This window comes from Entelurus aequoreus, linkage group LG22 (genome assembly GCF_033978785.1).
Source record: "Entelurus aequoreus isolate RoL-2023_Sb linkage group LG22, RoL_Eaeq_v1.1, whole genome shotgun sequence".
Classification (NCBI taxonomy): domain Eukaryota; kingdom Metazoa; phylum Chordata; class Actinopteri; order Syngnathiformes; family Syngnathidae; genus Entelurus; species Entelurus aequoreus.
The window spans coordinates 42176608-42199971 of record NC_084752.1 but is presented as its reverse complement, the minus strand read 5'-3'; the positions used below and the strand labels follow the sequence as shown (position 1 = coordinate 42199971).

General features: G+C 32.7%; 1 protein-coding gene across 1 annotated transcript in view; it reads left to right on the top strand.

The window, feature by feature from the left end:
* The window catches only part of LOC133639438 (lipopolysaccharide-responsive and beige-like anchor protein), a 93708-nt gene that overhangs the window by 44876 nt on the left and 25468 nt on the right, over nt 1-23364 (top strand). The window contains exon 6 of the mRNA XM_062032727.1: nt 11622-11789. Within this exon, the coding sequence (XP_061888711.1) occupies nt 11622-11789 (168 nt within the window). The remainder of the gene's footprint in view (nt 1-11621; nt 11790-23364) is intronic.

Sequence of the window (23364 nt, the reverse complement as noted above, 5' to 3'; positions counted from 1 at the left end):
ATGACTACAACAGTAAATAAACACAAGACATATATATACTCTATTAGCCACAACACAACCAGGCTTATATTTAATATGCCACAAATTAATCCCGCATAACAAACACCTAGGTGTTTGTTATGCTAGCTCCTAGCTACTAGCTCCAGCTAGTTATAGCTCGAGCGGGTAATATGGACGGGATCCCGTATATATAACCCGCCAATACAATTCAAACACCTGCACAACACACACACTCACTCAGGTTCATAAAGCTTATATATTTAACCAAAGTTACGTACATGACACGCACGTACGGGCAAGCGATCAAATGTTTGGAATCGCGCGGGTGGGACCTGATATTCAGCTGGGAATGACTACAACAGTAAATAAACACAAGACATATATATACTCTATTAGCCACAACACAACCAGGCTTATATTTAATATGCCACAAATTAATCCCGCATAACAAACACCTAGGTGTTTGTTATGCTAGCTCCTAGCTACTAGCTCGAGCTAGTTATAGCAAGCGATCAAATGTTTGGAAGCGTACTCACGGTATCGCGTCTGCGTCTGTTAACGAAGTCAAAGTCCTCCTGGTAAGAGTCTCTGTTGTCCGAGTTCTTCGATCTTGACTGCATCTTTCGGGAATGTAAACAATGAAACACCGGCTGTGTTGTGTTGCTGCTGACTTCCCTCGCAAAATACTCCGCTTCGCACCGACAACTTTCTTCTTTGCTTGCTCAGCTTCTTTCTCCATAATGCAATGAACAAATTGCAACAGATTCACCAACACAGATGTCCAGAATACTGTGGAATAATGACATGAAAACAGAGCTATTTCGTACTGGCTTCAATGGGGAAGCCATACCTCTGTTTCACTGGCTACGTCACGCGCATACGTCATCCTCCAAAGGAATTTTCAACCGGAAGTTTAGCGGGAAATTTAAAATGTCACTTTATAAGTTAACCCGGCCGTATTGGCATGTGTTGCAATGTTAAGATTTCATCATTGATATATAAACTATCAGACTGCGTGGTCGGTAGTAGTGGCTTTCAGTAGGCCTTTAAATTGAATAGCATGACTGAGTCCTTGTTGCTAGGCAGAATGTGTGCAGGCAGCCATCCTGTCTGTGTCAATCAAGACGTCAAACGCTTTTTCTTCTTTGGTACGTCCCCCGTCTTCCTCATATCTTCACCCCTCTCCGTTTAGTTTTTATTTTATTTTTTCCTATAAAATCCGCCATTTTTAATAACCCTCATCCCACACACATACAGCTCAATTATTCCGCCATTTTCCTTGCCACAAATGTCAAGTGTTGCAAAGCACACAGTGTTTGACTGCAGAGGTCACACTCTGAGCAGCATAATGAGGATTAAGACAGCGAGACGGCGGCGCCGCGGTCCAGAAATCTGACAGCAATTAGCCTCTTTTACACACGCGTGCGAGGGGAATAAATATTTATTCTTGTCGGTGAAAGCGTCAAAAGTCAGATGAGTTGTGTTGATCTTGTCCCGCGAGCGGACAGACGATGACAGACTACAAACGCGTAACTCGGACCTATTACGTCTCTCTTGTTGCCGCAACGTTAGGCACACCTAGAAAACCCCCAAACCCCCGCAAGGATAAAAACATCAAAGCTCACGTTTGATTGACACTAACAATAGTTTTATTATTGGAGCTGTGCTTAATGACTCCACCCTCTGGAACCTAAACAGTACAAACATTATTATTGTCATTATACGACTTTGGCCACTTTCAGCGTATTTAAGGAATGCATACATGTAATAGGTTACCAAAATTTGAAAGTTTTCGTATAAAATTGTGACTTTTGTCGAGTAAAATTATACATTTTAATGCAAAATGGTGACATTCGTCATATAAAATTCTGACTTTTATAACATTTTTTTGTTGTTCTTGTGACATTTTTTTGAGTAAAATGACTTTTGTCGTCATTTTGTGAACTAAAATTTCCGATTATTATTATAATGTTACCAAAATGTTAAAGTCTTCTTATAAAATTGTGACTTTTGTCGAGTAAAATCATTAATTTTAATGCAAAATGGTGACATTTTATAAAATTCAAATTTTTATGACAATATTGCCCATTTTTTTGTTGTTTTTGTAAAACAGTGAAATTTTTTGAGTAAAATGATGACTTTTGTCGTCATTTTGTGAACTAAAATTTCCGATTATTATTATAATATTACCAAAATGTTAAAGTCTTCTTATAAAATTGTGACTTTTGTCGAGTAAAATCATTAATTTTAATGCAAAATGGTGACATTTGTCATAAAAAACTCTGATTTTTATGACAATATTGCCCTTTTTTTTTTTTTTTTTGTAAAACAGTGCAATTTTTTGAGTAAAATGATGACTTTTGTCATCATTTTGCTAAGTAAGATTTCCGATTATTATTATAATATTACCAAAATGTTAGTCTTCTTATAAAATTGTGACTTTTGTCGAGTAAAATCATTAATTTTAATGCAAAATGGTGACATTTGTCATAAAAAATTCTGATTTTTATGACAATATTGCCTTTTTTTTTTTTTTTTGTAAAACTGCAATTTTTTGAGTAAAATTATGACTTTTGTCATCATTTTGCTAAGTAAGATTTCCAATTATTATTATAATGTTACCAAAATGTTAAAGTTTTCTTATAAAATTGTGACTTTTGTCGAGTAAAATCATAAATTTTAATGCAAAATGGTGACATTTGTCATAAAAAAGTCAGATTTTTATGACAATATTGCCCTTTTTTTTTTTTTTTCGTAAAACAGTGCAATTTTTTGAGTAAAATGATGACTTTTGTCATCATTTTGCTAAGTAAGATTTCCGATTATTATTATAATGTTACCAAAATGTTAAAGTTTTCTTATAAAATTGTGACTTTTGTCGAGTAAAATTATAAATTTTAATGCAAAATGGTGACATTTGTCATATAAAATTCTGACTTTTATAAAAAAAAATGTGTAGTTCTTGTGACATTTTTTTGAGTAAAATGACTTTTGTCGTCATTTTGTGAACTAAAATTTCCGATTATTATTATAATGTTACCAAAATGTTAAAGTCTTCTTATAAAATTGTGACTTTTGTCGCGTAAAATCATTAATTTTAATGCAAAATGGTGACATTTTATAAAATTCAAATTTTTATGACAATATTGCCCATTTTTTTGTTGTTTTTGTAAAACAGTGACATTTTTTGAGTAAAATTATGACTTTTGTCGTCTTTTTGTGAACTAAAATTTCCGATTATTATTATAATATTACCAAAATGTTAAAGTCTTCTTATAAAATTGTGACTTTTGTCAAGTAAAATCATAAATTTTAATGCAAAATGGTGACATTTGTCATAAAAAATTCTGATTTTTATGACAATATTGCCCATTTTTTTGTTGTTTTTGTAAAACAGTTACATTTTTTGAGTAAAATGATGACTTTTGTCATCATTTTGCTAAGTAAGATTTCCGATTATTATTATAATGTTGCCAAACTTTTAAAGTTTTCTTATAAAATTGTGACTTTTGTCGAGTAAAATCATAAATTTTAATGCCAAATGGTGACATTTGTCATATAAAATTCTGATTTTTATGACAATATTGCCCATTTTTTTGCTGTTCTTGTAAAACAGTGAAATTTTTTGAGTAAAATTATGACTTTTGTCATCATTTTGCTAAGTAAAATTTCCGATTATTATTATAATGTTGCCAAAATGTTAAAGTTTTCTTATAAAATTGTGACTTTTGTCGAGCGGACAGACTACAAACGCGTAACTCGGACCTATTACGTCTCTCTTGTTGCCGCAACGTTAGGCACACCTAGAAACCCCCAAAAAACCCCGCAAGGATAAAAACATCAAAGCTCACGTTTGATTGACACTAACAATAGTTTTATTATTGGAGCTGTGCTTAATGACTCCACCCTCTGGAACCTAAACAGTACAAACATTATTATTGTCATTATACGACTTTGGCCACTTTCAGCGTATTTAAGGGATGCATAAATGTAATAGGTTACCAAAATTTGAAAGTTTTCGTATAAAATTGTGACTTTTGTCGAGTAAAATTATACATTTTAATGCAAAATGGCGACATTTGTCATATAAAATTCTGACTTTTATAAAAATAATTGTTGTTCTTGTGACATTTTTTTGAGTAAAATGACTTTTGTCGTCATTTTGTGAACTAAAATTTCCGATTATTATTATAATATTACCAAAATGTTAAAGTCTTCTTATAAAATTGTGACTTTTGTCGAGTAAAATCATTAATTTTAATGCAAAATGGTGACATTTGTCATAAAAAATTCTGATTTTTATGACAATATTGCCCATTTTTTTGTTGTTTTTGTAAAACAGTGACATTTTTTGAGTAAAATTATGACTTTTGTCGTCATTTTGCTAACTAAAATTTCCGATTATTATTATAATATTACCAAAATGTTAAAGTTTTCTTATAAAATTGTGACTTTTGTCGAGTAAAATCATTAATTTTAATGCAAAATGGTGACATTTGTCATGTAAAATTCTGATTTTTATGACAATATTGCCCATTTTTTTGCTGTTTTTGTATAACAGTGACATTTTTTGAGTAAAATGATGACTTTTGTCGTCATTTTGTGAACTAAAATTTCCGATTATTATTATAATGTTACCAAAATATTAAAGTCTTCTTATAAAATTGTGACTTTTGTCGAGTAAAATCATTAATTTTAATGCAAAATGGTGACATTTGTCATATAAAATTCTGATTTTTATGACAATATTGCCCATTTTTTTGTTGTTTTTGTAAAACAGTGACATTTTTTGAGTAAAATTATGTCTTTTGTCATCATTTTGTGAACTAAAATTTCCGATTATTATAATATTACCAAAATGTTAAAGTCTTCTTATAAAATTGTGACTTTTGTCGAGTAAAATCATTAATTTTAATGCAAAATGGTGACATTTGTCATGTAAAATTCTGATTTTTATGACAATATTGCCCATTTTTTTGTTGTTCTTGTAAAACAGTGACATTTTTTGAGTAAAATTATGACTTTCGTCATCATTTTGCTAAGAAAAATTTCTGATTATTATTATAATGTTGCCAAAATTTTAAAGTTTTCTTATGAAATTGTGACTTTTGTCGAGCGGACAGACGATGACAGACTACAAACGCGTAACTCGGACCTATTACGTCTCTCTTGTTGCCGCAACGTTAGGCACACCTAGAAACCCCCAAACCCCCGCAAGGATAAAAACATCAAAGCTCACGTTTGATTGACACTAACAATAGTTTTATTATTGGAGCTGTGCTTAATGACTCCACCCTCTGGAACCTAAACAGTACAAACATTATTATTGTCATTATACGACTTTGGCCACTTTCAGCGTATTTAAGGAATGCATAGGTTGTAAAACACATTTCCCCACAGGAATGAAGGAGAAATGAAGAATATTTTCCAGGTCTTTATTGCCGTACAAGCGTAAAAAGAAGCCAACCATAACATGCAGTGTGAAACTAAAAGCATGCCGCAAAGTGTGCTTTTGAATCGGTAGAAATGGAGGCAATTTTTAACAGTTTTAACTTGGTGCTATAAGAATAAAAATGAGTTATTTACTGTATAACAAAACTGTGCCCCCCCCCCCCCCTGTAAAATGGTTAAAAGTGCACCTCTGCATAACATTATATCTGTCTTAAAATGAAAGAAAACAAATCAAAAGAAAGCAGTTGTGTTAAGTCTGAAACAGAATAGATTTAAAGTAGAGATGTTTTTTACCGATATTCCGATATTGTCCAACTCTTAATTACCGATTCCGATATCAACCGATACCGATATATACAGTAGTAGAATGAACACATATTATGCCTAAATTTGTTGTGATGCATTAAACAATGTAACAAGGTTTTCCAAAATAAATCAACTCAAGTTATGTAAAAAAATGCCAATATGGCACTGCCATATTTATTACTGAAGTCACAAAGTGCATTATTTTTTTTAAACATGCCTCAAAACAATAACAGTGCAATACTTTTTCATAACATGGTCACCACTGCCTAGTTTCTCTTCTTATATTCTTATTTTACTATTATATTTTTATTCTCATTGTTGCGTTTTATATTTATTCTTATTGTAATATTTTTCTATTCTGTTTCCATTTATACCCCCTTTATTTACTTTTTACTTTATATTGTAGCGTCTCGGAAGAGTTAGTGCTGCAAGGGGTTCTGGGTATTTGTTCTGTTGTGTTTATGTTGTGTTACAGTGCGGATGTTCTCCCGAAATGTGTTTGTCATTCTTGTTTGGTGTGGGTTCACAGCGTGGCGCGTATTTGTAACAGTGTTAAAGTTGTTTATACGGGCACCCTCGGTGTGACCTGTATGGCTGTTGATCAAGTATGCCTTGCATTAATTCGTGATGAGAACAGCCGGTAGATATTATGTGACTGGGCCGGCACGCACGCAAAGGAAATGCCTTTAAGGTTTTTGCCGCTCTGTACTTCTCCCTACGTCCGTGTACACAGCGGCCTTTTAGTAAGTCATACATTTTACTTTTAGAAACCGATACCGTATCTTTTTTTAATTTTTTTATTCATGTTCTGTATAAATAGTAATTAAATTACCAGAATAAAGTTGTAAATGCAAGATCATAGTTAGAATGGTGCACTAAATACCAGAGGTGGGACCAAGTCATTGCTTTGCAAGTCACAAGTAAGTCTCAAGTCTTTGCCCTCAAGTCTCGAGTCAAGTCCCGAGTCAAGACAGGCAAGTCCCGAGTCAAGTCCAAAGTCAAGACTGGAAAGTCTCAAGTCAAGTCACAAGTCCTGCATTTTGAGTTTCGAGTCCTTTCAAGTCCTTTTAACCACAGACTAATATTTTTACACAGATTGTGCATGCTTTTAAACCGCTGTATTTATTTATTAAAACAAGTGCATTTGAAATAGCAGGAAAAAAAATAGTACTGACATTGCAATTCATAATAGCACTATTAACCAGTCATTTTAATAGTTTAAACAATTTTAAACATTTAACTCATTCCTTTACAGAATAAACACATTTGCAAAAACAAGTGCAACTGTACTTATTTGTACAAAAGTGTTAACATTGTATTTCCATGGCATATTGCATTGTAACTAGTTCCACAGCAGTTTCTATTCTGTTCTTACCTTATCTCATTGATCTCATCTCATACTGTATGTGTGTTTATGTGTGCGTACACATGAAAAACATAACAAATACATGAACATAACAATGAACAGAGTTGTACTTTTTAGATGTCAGGGCCCTATGCAATATGTACACATATTCTTAATATAGTATACATTTTAACTGACCTTTATTTGACTATGTTTGTCTTTTTGTAGGTGGCTAAAATATGCGGTGCTGCTGACCGCCGTCTAACGTTACATTACTGTGTGTGATACATTGACTAACGTAACGTTATGTTTGGTACCTCATGCAACCATGCTTAAAAAAATCACTTGACAAAAAGTATGAATAAGGTAGCAAACTGCAGTGGATGCAACATATTGCTGTGTTTGAAATGATGTTATAACCATAGACATCTTATAAGTAGACGCAGTATTGGTTGCTGTGACGCGAGCAAATTGCATCTTGAAGTGGTGATGAGGAGCCGGCGAGCAGCCTAAACTGACAGTTGACAGGTAGAAAACAAAGATGCCGGGCTGGTGTTCAGCGTTTTCCTGCTCAAATGAGCAGACTGTTGAAAATAGGAATCGGGGGATTACTTTTCACAAGTAAGATTTAACATTAACGTACTATTGGTTGTATTTTATGAAAATAACATTACCACAGAGTTGAGAAGGAGCAAAGATCTTCAATATTTGTATGTGAAAATCACAAACAAATCTTCTGGGGGAGGATGACGCCCCTACAGGGGTTTGGTTTACAAACTTTCAGCCCCACCTAAAACAAAATTCACAAGCCGCCACTGATTATGATGCATTCTCATTTTAGGCAAAATATAAGACAATACTTTCTTAACAGTATAATTGTAACCAGGAATAAGTCTTCAAGTAACAATATTCAAATACTAACATTGTTGGGTAAGACAGCATTTGGTTTTATTCTGAATCCAGTGAAACAGATTGGTGGTTTTAGCTGATATAAAGAGTTTCAGGTGTTTATATAAGTTTAAGTATTTGGCAGACGCTTTTATCCAAAGCGACATACATAAAAAATACATATATAACAATCACTGTAAACATGATAATTTAAGGGAAGAATGTAATACAAAATATCAATACAAAGTGTCAAGACAGAATAAACTCTCTGCTGCTGCAGCAACAGAGATACGGTCTATAAGATATGTAGATATCTAATGTATTCATACATTGTTTATGTAGGATATACGCATGTATATATAACGTAATCATATTGTTTCTTCAACTTAAAAATCTCTGACCGTTTTTTCCCCCCTTCTCTGGGCTTATATTCCCAGTTTTGATCTCGGACGTCTGGTCACTTATAGCATATAAGAATATTATATTACTGTTAAGCAAACTATGAATAATAAAACATGTGTCCGTTATCATAGCTACACGTATGACAAAAAAGCGCGTGAAAATGAGTGGTATTCAGTGAGGTAAAATGAATTAAATGCGCTGACAGTTCATTGCTCCTGCCAAATGAATTGCACTGAGTGGAGCGGATCACCACTCCAAGATGGCGGCCCCGCGTCTCGTCTGCGCCAGTAAGCAGTAGCGCTCGATGCTGCGTCTACTTATAAGATGTCTATGGTTATGACGTTAGCAGTGAGTTTACAGCCTCACTGATTTAACTACACAGCAAATAAAAGTCATGTTACTTAGCCAATAAACGTTAGCTTACATTCAAAACTTACCCTTCTTTTTGCAACTTCAAATGTCGAACGAAGTTGGAAGTTGTTGCGTCTCCGTCTGTAATATTCGAACTGCGTAATTTGCATACGGCAATTCGTTTTTTGTTGACCAAGTCGTAGTTTTTATACCCGAACGAAACCAACTTTGGTATAAATCTTTCTCACAGGCGCGTTGTTTGACAACTCTTGTTCATTGGTTGTCCTGCAATTTGATTGGCTGAGAGCTGTGTGATGAAAACAATGTAGATCTAATTTGATTGGCTGTTGTACTGAGAGCACACACGCTGACACGCAGCACACACGCTGATCGACAGACACGTACAAAATGAAAGCTACGGAGCGCTCCCAAATAACTTTTTAAACTTTAGGTTTTGGGGAAAGTAGCAAGTCATGTCAAGTCAAAAGGCTCAAGTCCAAGTGAAGTCACAAGTCATTGATGTTAAAGTCTAAGTCGAGTTGCAAGTCTTTTTACATTTTGTCAAGTCGAGTCTAAAGTCATCAAATTCATGACTCGAGTCTGACTCGAGTCCAAGTCATGTGACTCGAGTCCACACCTCTGCTAAATACACTGCAAAAAGTGAAATCTAAGTAAGACTAAATATCTCAAATAAGGGTGATATTTGCTTATTTTCTGTCTGATAAGATAATTCTTCTCACTAAGCAGATTTGATGTTAGAGTGTTTTACTTGTTTTAAGTGTTTTGCTCCTAAATGATGTCAGTAAGATATTACAGCTTGTTGCTGAGATTTGATGAGCTATATTGAGTAAAACATGCTTGAAACTAGAATATCAACTGTTGCAAAGCTGTGTCATCAACACTCACAAGTATAAAACTACTTTTTTAAAGTCATCATTTCTTATTTCAAGCATGAAATAAAAAAAATCATGACTTTGACACAATTGTGTCTCATAATTGAAACAGATGACTGCCCAATGCTGTTTTATTTCCAATGAAACAATAGAACATACGTACTCATATAGTAGTACAGTTGGCACAGTACAGTAAACTGACAGTTAATATTTAAACATTTAACATTTCTAACTATTTTGAACAGAAATAGTTCATGCACATTCAGATCAATTCCTCAAAATTACAATTTAAAAAAATTTGGCCGGGGGCCGGGCTGTATATATGTGCACTAATTGACTGAAAGAGCACGCACTTGGCGCGATGATGTCATGTTGTCGATGGAAAAATGCATTTTTAGACAATATGATTTGCCTGAGCGGCTAGGAGACCCCGAGAGTAACAAGCGCTTGCCTTGTTGCCTTTCCATTAAGAACAATAAACTAGTTTTTAGTAGAGATGTCCGATAATATCGGTCTGCCGATATTATCGGCCGATAAATGCGGTAAAATGTAATATCGGAAATTATCGGTATCTGTTTTTTTATTATCAGTATCGTTTTTGTTTTTTTTATTATTTTATTTTTTATTAAATCCACATAAAAAACACAAGATACACTTACAATTAGTGCACCAACCCAAAAAACCTCCCTCCCCCATTTACACTCATTCACACAAAAGGGTTGTTTCTTTCTGTTATTAATATTCTGCTTCCTACATTATATATCAATATATATCAATACAGTCTGCAAGGGATACAGTCCGTAAGCACACATGATTGTGCGTGCTGCTGCTCCACTAATAGTACTAACCTTTAACAGTTAATTTAACAAATTTTCATTAATTACTAGTTTCTATGTAACTGTTTTTATATTGTTTTACTTTCTTTTTTATTCAAGAATTTTTTTTAAATTTATTTATCTTATTTTATTTGATTTATTTTTTTAAAAAGTACCTTATCTTCACCATACCTGGTTGTCCAAATTAGGCATAATAATGTGTTAATTCCACGACTGTATATATCGGTTGATATCGGTATCGGTTGATATCGGTATCGGTAATTAAAGAGTTGGACAATATCGGCATATCGGATATCGGCAAAAAGCCATTATCGGACATCCCTAGTTTTTAGTATAAGTTTGCTGGTTTCAAGAAATGTAATGGCGAGTGCATATCATTATGTCAAGATAATGGCACTAGCATTTACTTCATTTAAGAATATTTTTCAACATATTGAGCAAAGAGGTCTCATTTTTTTTCTACCAAGAAAAGTGCACTTGTTATTAGTGAGAATATACTTATTTTAAGCTATTTTTGGGTTCTTTGAGTTTAGCTACTTTTACTTGTTTTGGAAAGTCTTGACAAGCCAAATTTTCTTGTTCTATTGGCAGATCATTTTGCTTAGTTCAAATAAAATACCCCTCATTTTTGTATTTTTTCCCCTTGTTTTTGACCATGGTGACTTTTTGCAATGTAAATTTAAAAAAAAGTGTATTTATAATTGTTTTAAGAATTTTATATCATCTTTTATATTTTCAAAGGAAAGTCCAATTACTAAAACTTCATTCTTTTGAATTGTGATTTTTTTTTTTAAATGAAAAAAATCCACTTTATTCTCCTGATACTGCGACAAGAAACAAAACAAAACCTATCACGTAATTTGTGTAATATGAGGATATTTATGGAAATCAAGTATTCATTATTGTAATTATTTTCCCTTTTTTTATACATGATTCTGGTAATATTGTTACCTTTTTTTAAGAAAATGTATTCATTTTCATGATACGATGACTATATTCTCTTAATGAGTTTTTTTTAAAAAACAACATTTATCCTTTGAATAAATGCTTTAATGTTTTTTCCCGTAAAGGTGTGCTTTCATTAAGGTAATGCTCACCATATGCCGCTTCTTTCAGATGTTCACCGAGTTGTCTTTTGTCTTTTCACAGGCAAACTGACTCAGATCGTGTTCGGGCATCGCGACGTGGTGACGTGTCTGGCTCGCTCCGAGTCCTACATCGGAGGAGACTGCTACATCCTGTCGGGCTCCAGAGACGCCACCCTGCTGCTGTGGTACTGGAATGGCAAGCTCAACAGCATCGGGGACAGTCCGGGAAGTAAGTACATACGCACATACTCCGGCTTGGTTGTAGTACAAAAAAAACCTGCTTTTAATGTCGAAGTAAAGCAGTGAAATTACAGGGAAGTATACAGCCGCCCCTGTTTATCGCGGCTAATTGGTAAACACATTTTCACAAATGATTATTATCAATAAACCGAGTATTTTCATAGACCATAAAAAACCTGTTTATGAGCTTCTAAAAACATTGTTTATAACATTATTAGAGCCCTCTAAACATGAAATAACACCTACATACAGTAGAACCTCGATTTACAAACTTAATTGGTTTCTTGAGCATGATTCGCAATTTGAAAAGTTTGCATAGTGAAGCATAGAAACAATGTAAACATGAGTAATTGGTTCTAGCCTCAAAAAAAGTCCATATTTTAATAAAAGAATGCACACCGTGAAGACACTTTGTGTATATGTTTGTATACATATATATATATATATACATATATATATATACATATATATATCAGTGTTTCCCATAAACTGCCAAGATACCTGTGGCGGTGGGGGCGGGGCTATGGGCGTGGTCACCATGACATCATCGAGTAATTTGCATAATTTACTACAATGATATGATTTTCTCTAAAAAGGCTCAAAAAATGTATACTTACTAATTAATAATATCAGTTTTGTTTTAAACGTCCATCCATCCATCCATTTTACAATATAATTACAACACTTTATGTACATATTTATATACAGATTTGAACAATAAGTTATTCACTGAAATATATTTATTAATTGTGGTTCTTACAAAAAAATATATCTTATAAAATATAACAGCTAAAATGTCTCTTAAAGCTCTGCCCCTTTAATTAGTGCATACTAAATAATTTAACTTTAGCCTACTACTACAACCATATTATTTACCAGCAACATAAAGTGAAACAGAGGCAGAGGTGTCCTGCCACAGTCAGTAACAAAAAAAACAGAAAACAGTAGTGGTCAAATACAAATAAGGCAACAAGAGAAGTATCCTACACTTCTCTTTTGTAAAGTAAATCTGAACAGCCTATATGGGCATCTACATCAACTATATGATTTGCCTGAGAAGCTGGACAGGACGAAAAGAAAAAAAAAAAATATATATATATATTTTTATTTGTGGCGGACGTAATTATTTCGTGGCGGGCCACCACAAATAAATGAATGTGTGGGAAACACTGTATATATATATATATACATGTATATATATATACATACCGGACTAAACTTACACGCATTACAAACATAGCAGCTAAAATCATAGGCCTTCCCACACCCAACATCTCAGATCTAAACCACAGGTCCATCATTCGACTGGCAAACACGATAGTCCAGGATATCACTCACCCACCACACCAATACATCATCCCACTACCATCAGGGCGCAGGTACAGAACCATCAAATTCCGGAGGGCCCGCCTCAGGAAAAGCCTTATCCCTGCAGCTGTAGCCGCCCTTAACAGCAGGCCCGGCCGACCTGTCTGACAAGCCTGTAAATGTGTGTTGGTCATGTATGATGTCTTTTTGTTATTTTTGTGTCGTGATGTGTAATGTCTATTGTTTAAATGTGCGGCAGTGAAAAGGAATTTCCCCAACGGGGACCAATAAATCTAAATATACATATATATATATATATATATACACACAGTACAGGCCAAAAGTTTGGACACACCTTCTCATTTCAATGCATTTTCTTTATTTTCACGACTATTTACATTGTAGATTGTCACTAAAGTCATCAAAACTATGACACCTGTAATGATGTTGGATCTGTGTTGTTGTTGTTGTTGGGGACAAGTGTTGTAAATTAGCTTTGGCTACAAACACTGTGATGCATACATCGGATAACTGTTTCAGATGTCTATGTTTTTGTATCTGTCCCTATTTCAAATAAACCTCTATAATAATAAAAAAAAAACATTTCAGGCGACTACCTCTTGAAGCTCATGGAGAGAATGCCAAGAGTGTGCAAAGCAGTAATCAGATCAAAGGGTGGCTATTTTGAAGAAACTAGCATATAAAAAATGTTTTCAGTTATTACACCTTTTTTTTTTGTTAAGTACATAACTCCACATAGTTCATAGTTTTGATGTGACAATCTACAACAGTGGTCCCCAACCTTTTTGTAGCTAGGGACCGGTCAACGCTTGAAAATCTGTCCCACGGACCGGGGGGGGGGGATTTTTATTTTTTTATTTTTATTTTTTTTCATAAAGAAATACAATCATGTGTGCTTACGGACTGTATACCTGCAGACTGTATTGATCTATATTGACATACACATACACAATATGTATATATTGTGTTTTTTATGTTGATTTAATTTTAAAAAAAAATAAATAAATAGTAATAATAATAATAATTTTTTTTAATTTTTTATTTTTTTTAAATTTCTTGCGTGGCCCGGTACCAATCGGCCCGGTTGTTGGGGACCACTGATCTACATGTAAATAGTCATGAAAATAAAGAAAACGCATTGAATGAGAAGGTATATATATATATATATGTATATATGTATGTATGTATATACAGTACAGGCCAAAAGTTAGGACACACCTTCTCATATATATATATATATATATATATATATATATATATATATATATATATATATATATATATATATATATATATATATATATATATATATATATATTAAGGCTGCAGCTAACGATTATTTTTCTATCGATTAATCTATAGATTATTTTTTCGATTAATCGGTTAATCTATAGATTATTTTTTCGATTAATCTATAGATTATTTTTCCTTTTACCGATTATTTTTTTATTCAAAATGAAGATGAAAAAATAAATGTAGGCCCGTTTTTTCAAAAGGCATGGCTTTTATTTACAAAAAAAAAAGAAGTATGGCCACTCAGTCAACATTGACAACAACATGACTAAATATTCTGTAACAATGTAAACATTTAAAACTTTTAACATTTAAAAAAATTAAAAGTAGCTTATTTGCTTTTTAATGTGCAAATATAAAAGTCAACATCCAGTGCAAATCTTAATATTCTGCAATAGTATAAGCATTTCAAAAGTAAAAGTATTGCTTATTTTGCTTTAAAATGTGCAAAAATAAAGATAAACATCCAATACAAAAAACTGCAAAACGAAATATTCTGTAACAACAGTGTAAACATTTCAACAAAAGTGAAAGTATTGCTTATTTGCTAAAATGTGCAAAAATAAAGATAAACATCCAATACAAAAAAGTGCCAATCTAAATATTCTGGAGCACTGTAAACATTAAATATTGCTTTTAAAATGTGCAAAATAAACATCCAGTCCAACACAGTACACAATAACCAATTCTACTCATTCCAGTGAGTGTCTTAACAGTTGTAATGAAGAAAGGTTAGCATGTCTACATGCTTTGCTTCTTTTCTTGTTTACAATATTCCCAGCAGCTGAAAATAGGCGCTCAGAAGGGGTCGATGTGGCTGGAACTGAGAGCTAATTAGCCTTCACCTCAAGCCAGGACTGCGAGCGAGCTGAGCTGCAGTTTAAGTTTCTAGAAGGTCAACGGGCTCATAGTGATGTTACTAGTAGTTGACTGGGTGGTGTTTATTATCATTTGGGGACAGTCCGCTGGCTGATGCTCACCTGCTAAACACCTATCTGCTCCACGCTGAAGCGCTGACTACATGCGCTATGAATACGCACTGCTGATTGGCTGATAATGCTTCGTGTGTACCAATCAGATGGTTGTGTGGGTGGGACAATGCTGCGTGTGTACCAATCAGATGGTTGTGTGGGTGGGACAATGCTGCGTGTGTACCAATCAGATGGTTGTGTGGGTGGGACAATGCTGCGTGCTGAGACAGAGGCAGACGGAGCAAAGCAGCTTGTTAAGACTTTAGCTTTAGCTTACAAAATCGTACGGTACATCCCCGTACCGAACCGAAAGCCCCGTACCGAAACGGTTCAATACAAAACACGTACCGTTACACCCCTAGCAGATACAAATGACACATTCATGTTTTTGTGTAATGATGACAACGTATGCTCGCGCGGACGATTGACTAGTTGATGGTTTTCTTTTCAAATGTTCATTCATAGCCGTTGTGCTGCTATGATAGGCCATTTCCGCTCGACACAGTGTGCATACAACAACATTATTAGGCCGTTTATTGAAATACTCCCACACTTTTGACCACTTTTGGCATGCTTTTCCCCCCTCGCTCGCACCGCTCGCATCGTCTGCTTTGATCGTCTGCTTTGCGCTTCGCCATGACGGTAGTGTGACGTCATAATGCGACGCGTCGACGCACAAAAACGGCGTCGACGTATTTACGTAACCGATGACGTCGACTACGTCGACGCGTCGTTTCAGCCTTAATATATATATATATATATATGTGTGTATATATGTATGTATGTATATACAGTACAGGCCAAAAGTTAGGACACACCTTCTCATTCAATGCGTTTTCTTTATTTTCATGACTATTTACATGTAGATCAGTGGTATATATGTGTATATATATATATATATATATATATATATATATATATATATATATATATATATATATATATATATATATATATATATATATATATATGAATAAATAAATACATAGTATAATTGTATACAATTGTATAAAAATTGTATAATTGTATACAATTGTATAAAAATTGTATAATTGTATACAATTGTATAAAAATTGTATAATTGTATACAATTGAGTAGATGGCTAGTTATTGTGATGTAGAAAAATCCCATATTTTATCAATTTTCCCTGGAGATTTCCCATATTTTGAACTGCAAATGTTGATGCTTCTCTTAGACACACGTAATAAATAATATTAATAATAATAAGTAATAATAATAAAAGTGTTTGTGACGGCCCCTCATGTTTATGTTACTAAATTAAACACAAAATTAGCACCACTTAAAACAACGTTGCTACTGATCCGACATTTCCTAAAAGTTATAATTAAAAAAAACACAACTTAAAGCCTTCTCCAGATGTTTACTGACATATTTCATGTTTAGCTAATTTTTACTGCAAATGAATATTTGCTCCAACTATCAGCCTTCTTGTCTACTAATAATCCGTATTGGCCCTGCAAAAAATCATATTGATCGATCTCTAACACTTACAGTACAGGACAAACGTTAGGACACACCTTCTCCTTCAATCTTTATTTTCATGACTATTTACATTGTAGATTGTCACATCAAAACTATGAATGAACACATGTGGAGTTATGCACTTAACAAAAAAAGGTGAAAACATGTTTTATATTCTAGTTTCTTCAAAATAGCCACCCTCTGCTCTGATTACTGCTTTGCACACTCTTGGCATTCTCTCCATGAGCTTCAAGAGGTAGTCGCCTGAAATGCTTTTCACTTCACAGGTGTGCCTTATCAGGGGTGATTAGTGGAATGTCTTGCTTTACCAACGGGGTTGGGACCATCAGTTGTGTTGGGAATGAGAAGGCGTTCAAACTTGTACTGTACATGAGATGAATGCCAATATCACTTTTCTCATTTTGTCTGTAAAGCATATATTTTACATATAAAAGGACAATGAGTTTAGAGATGGCATCTGTCATTTTCTCGTTATAATATATATTATACTAACTACTACTTATTTTTAATGTTTTGTTTTGGCTCTAATACTCCTTCGTATTGTGCTGCCCACTTGTTGCTAGGCAGAATTTGTGCTGCACTGACAAAATGGACCAATAAAAATAGAGGCAAATCAGAAAATGACCCTGAATACAAAACTATAAGAATTGGACATTTACAGACATCCATCACAGGATTGAAGGATTACTCTGTATTGAATATAAAATACATGGGTAGCATAACAGCACCATCTGGTGGCGCCCTGCATGTATTGCAAGGAGTGCATTTAACAAGAGGGCAGTGATTTACATGTCCTCTCTGGAAAGTAACAACCAGGTTCATCTGACTGGGCCTCATGCACACAGATTGGGTTTCCTAACACCGCCATGTGTGTGTGTGTGTGTGTGTGTGTGTGTGTGTGTGTGTGTGTGTGTGTGTGTGTGTGTGTGTGTGTGTGTGTGTGTGTGTGTGTGTGTGTGTGTGTGTGTGTGTGTGTGTGTGTGTGTGTGTGTGTGTGTGTGTGTGTGTGTGTGTGTGTGTGTGTGTGTGTGTGTGTGTGTGTGTGTGTTCTTGTATTTCTACCCTTCTTGGGACATGAAGAAGGAAAAGTATCTTCCATATGAGGAGGTGTGAACAAGTGATGACATAAATCATGGTCCCAATAATAACATTGCATCTAATGGACAATGTCTCATTTGCTCCCTGGTGGTGAAATCTATCAAAATGAGGGTGGTCCCAAAAAGGAGGGATTTTTCAAATTGACTGTGTGTCGCTTTTAACAGTGTCAACATATGAAATAACAAGTGTGTGTAAACATTTGAAGTGCTCCCCCTCTGGCCCACATATGTAATAACAAGTGTGTGGAAGGAATTGAAATGTGCCCCCTTAGGCCAGAATTAATTTAAAAAAATAAAATAAATATGTATATAGAGACATACTATTGAAGTAAATAATGAATATTAAAAACAGATTACAAACATAAATAAAAATTAATTAGCTAAAAGCAGTCTTTTTCTTACAATGTGTCGACTTTTTTCTTGTAAAATTTGGAACAATTTCTCATGTTCTTTCGGTTTCTGTAATATTTTCTCGTAAAATTATTACTTTATGTAACATTATTACTTTCTAATGCAAAATGGTGACATTTGTCATATAAAATTCTGACTTTTATGACAATATTGCCCATTTTTTTGTTGTTCTTGTGACATTTTTCAAGTAAAATGATGACTTTTGTCATTATTTTGCTAACTAAAATTTCCAATTGTTATTATAATGTTACCAAAATTTTAAAGTTTTCATATGAAATTGTGACTTTTGTCGAGTAAAAGTATTAATTTTAATGCAAAATGGTGACATTTGTCATATAAAATTCTGACTTTTATGACAATATTGCCCATTTTTTTGTTGTTCTTTTGACATTTTTTAAGTAAAATGATGACTTTTGTCATCATTTTGATAACTAAAATTTGCGATTATTATTATAATGTTACCGACATTTTAAAGTTTTCTTATAAAATTGTGACTTTTGTCGAGTAAAATTATTAATTTTAATGCAAAATGGTGACATTTGTCATCTAAAATTCTGACTTTTATGACAATATTGCCCATTTTTTGGTTGTTCTTGTGACATTTTTTAAGTAAAATGATGACTTTTGTCATCATTTTGCTAACTAAAATTTCCGATTATTATTCTAATGTTACCAAAATTTTAAAGTTTTCTTATAAAATTGTGACTTTTGTCGAGTAAATTTATTACTTTTTAATGCAAAATGGTGACATTTGTCATATAAAATTCTGACTTTTAGGACAATATTGCCCATTTTGTTGTTGTTCTTGTGACATTTTTTAAGTAAAATGATGACTTTTGTCATCATTTTGCTAACTAAAATTTGCGATTATTATTATAATGTTACCGACATTTTAAAGTTTTTTTTTATAAAATTGTGACTTTTGTCGAGTAAAATTATAAATTTTAATGCAAAATGGTGACATTCGTCATATAAAATTCTGACTTTTAGGACAATATTGCCCATTTTTTTGTTGTTCTTGTGACATTTTTTAAGTAAAATGATGACTTTTGTCATCATTTTGCTAACTAAAATTTCCGATTATTATTATAATGTTACCAAAATTTTTAAGTTTTCTTATAAAATTGTGACTTTTGTCGAGTAAAATTATTAATTTTAATGCAAAATGGTGACATTTGTCATATAAAATTCTGACATTTATGACAATATTGCCCACTTTGTGGTTCTTGTGACATTTTCTGAGTAAAATTATGACTTTTGTCATCATTTTGCTAACTAAAATTTCCGATTATTACTGTATCAACATATGAAATAACAAGTGTGTGTAAAAAAAATTGAAGTGCTCCCCCTCTGGCCAACATATGAAATAACAAGTGTGTGTAAAAAAATTTGAAGTGCTCCCCTTCTGGCCAACATATGTAATAACAAGTGTGTGTAAGGAATTGAAATGCGCCCCCTTAGGCCAGAATTAATTAAAAAAATAAAATAAATATGTATATAGAGACATACTATGATGACGTGAAGTTAATAATGAACATTAAAAACAGATTACAAACATAAATAAAAATTAATTGGCTAAAAGCAGTCTTTTTCTTACAATGTGTCGACTTTTTTCTTGTAAAATTTGGAACAATTTCTCATGTTCTTTCGGTTTCTGTAATATTTTCTCGTAAAATTATTACTTTTTTATGTAACATTATTACTTTCTAATGCAAAATGGTGACATTTGTCATATAAAATTCTGGCTTTTAGGACAATATTGCCCATTTTTTTGTTGTTCTTGTAACATTTTTTAAGTAAAATGATGACTTTTGTCATCATTTTGCTAACTAAAATTTCCGATTATTATTATAATGTTACCAAAATTTTAAAGTTTTCTTATGAAATTGTGACATTTGTCGAGTAAAATTATTACTTTTTAATGCAAAATGGTGACATTTGTCATATAAAATTCTGACTTTTAGGACAATATTGCCCATTTTTTTGTTGTTCTTGTGACATTTTTTAAGTAAAATTATGACTTTTGTCATCATTTTGCTAACTAAAATTTCCGATTATTATCATAATGTTTCCAAAATTTTAAAGTTTTCTTATAAAATTGTGACTTTTGTCGAGTAAAAGTATTAATTTTAATGCAAAATGGTGACATTTGTCATCTAAAATTCTGACTTTTATGACAATATTGCCCATTTTTTTGTTGTTCTTGTGACATTGTTTAAGTAAAATGATGACTTTTGTCATCATTTTGCTAACTAAAATTTCCGATTATTATTCTAATGTTACCAAAATTTTAAAGTTTTCTTATAAAATTGTGACTTTTGTCGAGTAAAAGTATTACTTTTAATGCAAAATGGTGACATTTGTCATATAAAATTCTGACATTTTTAACAATATTGCCCATATTGTTGTTGTTCTTGTGACATTTTTTAAGTAAAATGATGACTTTTGTCATCATTTTACTAACTAAAATTTCCGATTATTATTGTAATGTTGCCAAAATGTAAAAGTTTTCTTATAAAATTGTGACTTTTGTCGAGTAAAATTATAAATTTTCATGCAAAATGGTGACATTTGTCATATAGAATTCTGACTTTTATGACAATATTGCCCATTTTTTTGTTGTTGTTCTTGTGACATTTTTTAAGTAAAATGATGACTTTTGTCATCATTTTGCTAACTAAAATTTCCGATTATTATTATAATGTTACCAACATTTTAAAGTTTTCTTATAAAATTGTGACTTTTGTCGAGTAAAATTATTACTTTTTAATGCAAAATGGTGACATTTGTCATCTAAAATTCTGACTTTTATGACAATATTGCCCATTTTTTTGTTCTTGTGAAATATTTTTAAGTAAAATGATGACTTTTGTCATCATTTTGCTAACTAAAATTTCCGATTATTATTATAATGTTACCAACATTTTAAAGTTTTCTTATAAAAATGTGATTATTGTCGAGTAAAAGTATTAATTTTAATGCAAAATGGTGACATTTGTCATCTAAAATTCTGACTTTTATGACAATATTGCCCATTTTTTTTGTTGTTCCTGTGACATGTTTTGAGTAAAATGATGACTTTTGTCATAATTTTGCTAACTAAAATTTCCGATTATTACTGTGTCAACATATGAAATAACAAGTGTGTGTAAATTTTTTTTGAAGTGCTCCCCCTCTGGCCAACAAATGTAATAAGTGTGTAAGAAATTGAAATGCGCCCCCTTTGGCCAGAATTGATTTAAAAAATTAAAAAAAAAAAAATATATATATATATATATATATATATATATATATATATATATATATATATATATATATATATATATATATATATATATATATATATAAATATGTATATGGGCACATACTGTAATAACTTGAAGTTAATAATGAAGATTAAAATCCAATAACAAACAAAAAATTAAAAAAGAGATAATTAAAAGCTTACCTTTTTTTAGACTTAGACTTAGACAAACGTTATTGATCCACAAGGGAAAATGTTCCACACAGTAGCTCAGTTACAAAGGATGGAAAGTGTAAGGATGGAAAGGACAATGCAGGTATAAAATAGACTAAAAATGCACCGTAGTAGCAATATACAATATAACATATATGTAATATTTACAAATATGTACAGTATATGGAATATACTGATATATTATATGTTTATATCATATATACAATACATAACAATTACCATGTACAATATTACAGTATATGCAGCATAAAATAGAGAGTAGATCCAGCAGAAAATAGACATTATAAACAAAGAGAGGTAGCTAACATGTCAGGTAATAGTATATATATATATATATATATATATATATATATATATATATATATATATATGTATATATATAGTAGTAATGTTGTAAATACACATCTTTATATATCTAGAAAGGCTGGTCCTAAAGAGGGAGGCATTTTTCGGAGGTCTCGAGAAGGTAAGAAATACAAGAATGTGTGTGAGTGTGGAAGTGAAAGTGAGGGCCACTTAGAGACGTTAAAAACATGACGTCGGGGGAGTGGGGGGTGGGGGGCGGGGTGGCTGGTTGTCGTTGGCCAGCACTAGAAAGTTCACCGCCGTCCAAGCAGGGAGGTCACGGGGTCACTCTGGTCGATAAAAGTGAAAAATGTCACGTTGGAGGGGAGGGGGGGCGAGGGGGGAGGTCTACCATAACATATGGCATTAGCCGCCATCAAAGCGTAGCACACACACACACACACACACACACACACACACACACACACACACACACACACACACACGAGTCTGTGTTGCATCTTGTTAAGTCATAATTACTAATGCACTCAAATGTTGCACTAATTGCTTCCTTGGTAACATCAGCCAATACAACTCGTCTCATTTCTTTTACAGTATGCACACATCAAAATACTTACATTCCTTTAGTAGTTTACTATTGTATTACTGTATTTTTTTTCTTTTAAATGGGGTTAATTTATAATAATTATAATAATAATAGATTTTATTTGTGAAAAGCACTTTACATTGAGTAAACAACCTCAAAGTGCTACAGTGTATTATAAAATAAATAATAATAATAATAATTTTTTTTTAAATAAATTAAAAAAAATAAAATAAAATAAAAAGATAATAAAAGAAATAAAAACTAGAACAGCCAAATAGCTAAAACTAGTATGCATACTTCTAAAAAAAAAGGTATTTTTAAAAAGAAGGGTTTTTAAGCCTTTTTTATAAGCATCCACAGTCTGTGGTGCCCTCAGGTGGTCAGGGAGAGTGTTCCACAGACTGTGAGCAGCGGCGCAAAAAGCCCGGTCTCCAATTGTTTGTAGCTTTGTCCTCGGAGGTTGGAGGATGTTAGCCTAATTTGAGTTATTCTCTTGTGTGGACGCCTCAAAGGTGGCGTTTTACCACAAATCCTCAGTGCCATGCCATGTTTGCTTTTGTTTTATTGTCAAGTGTGTGTGTGTGTGTGT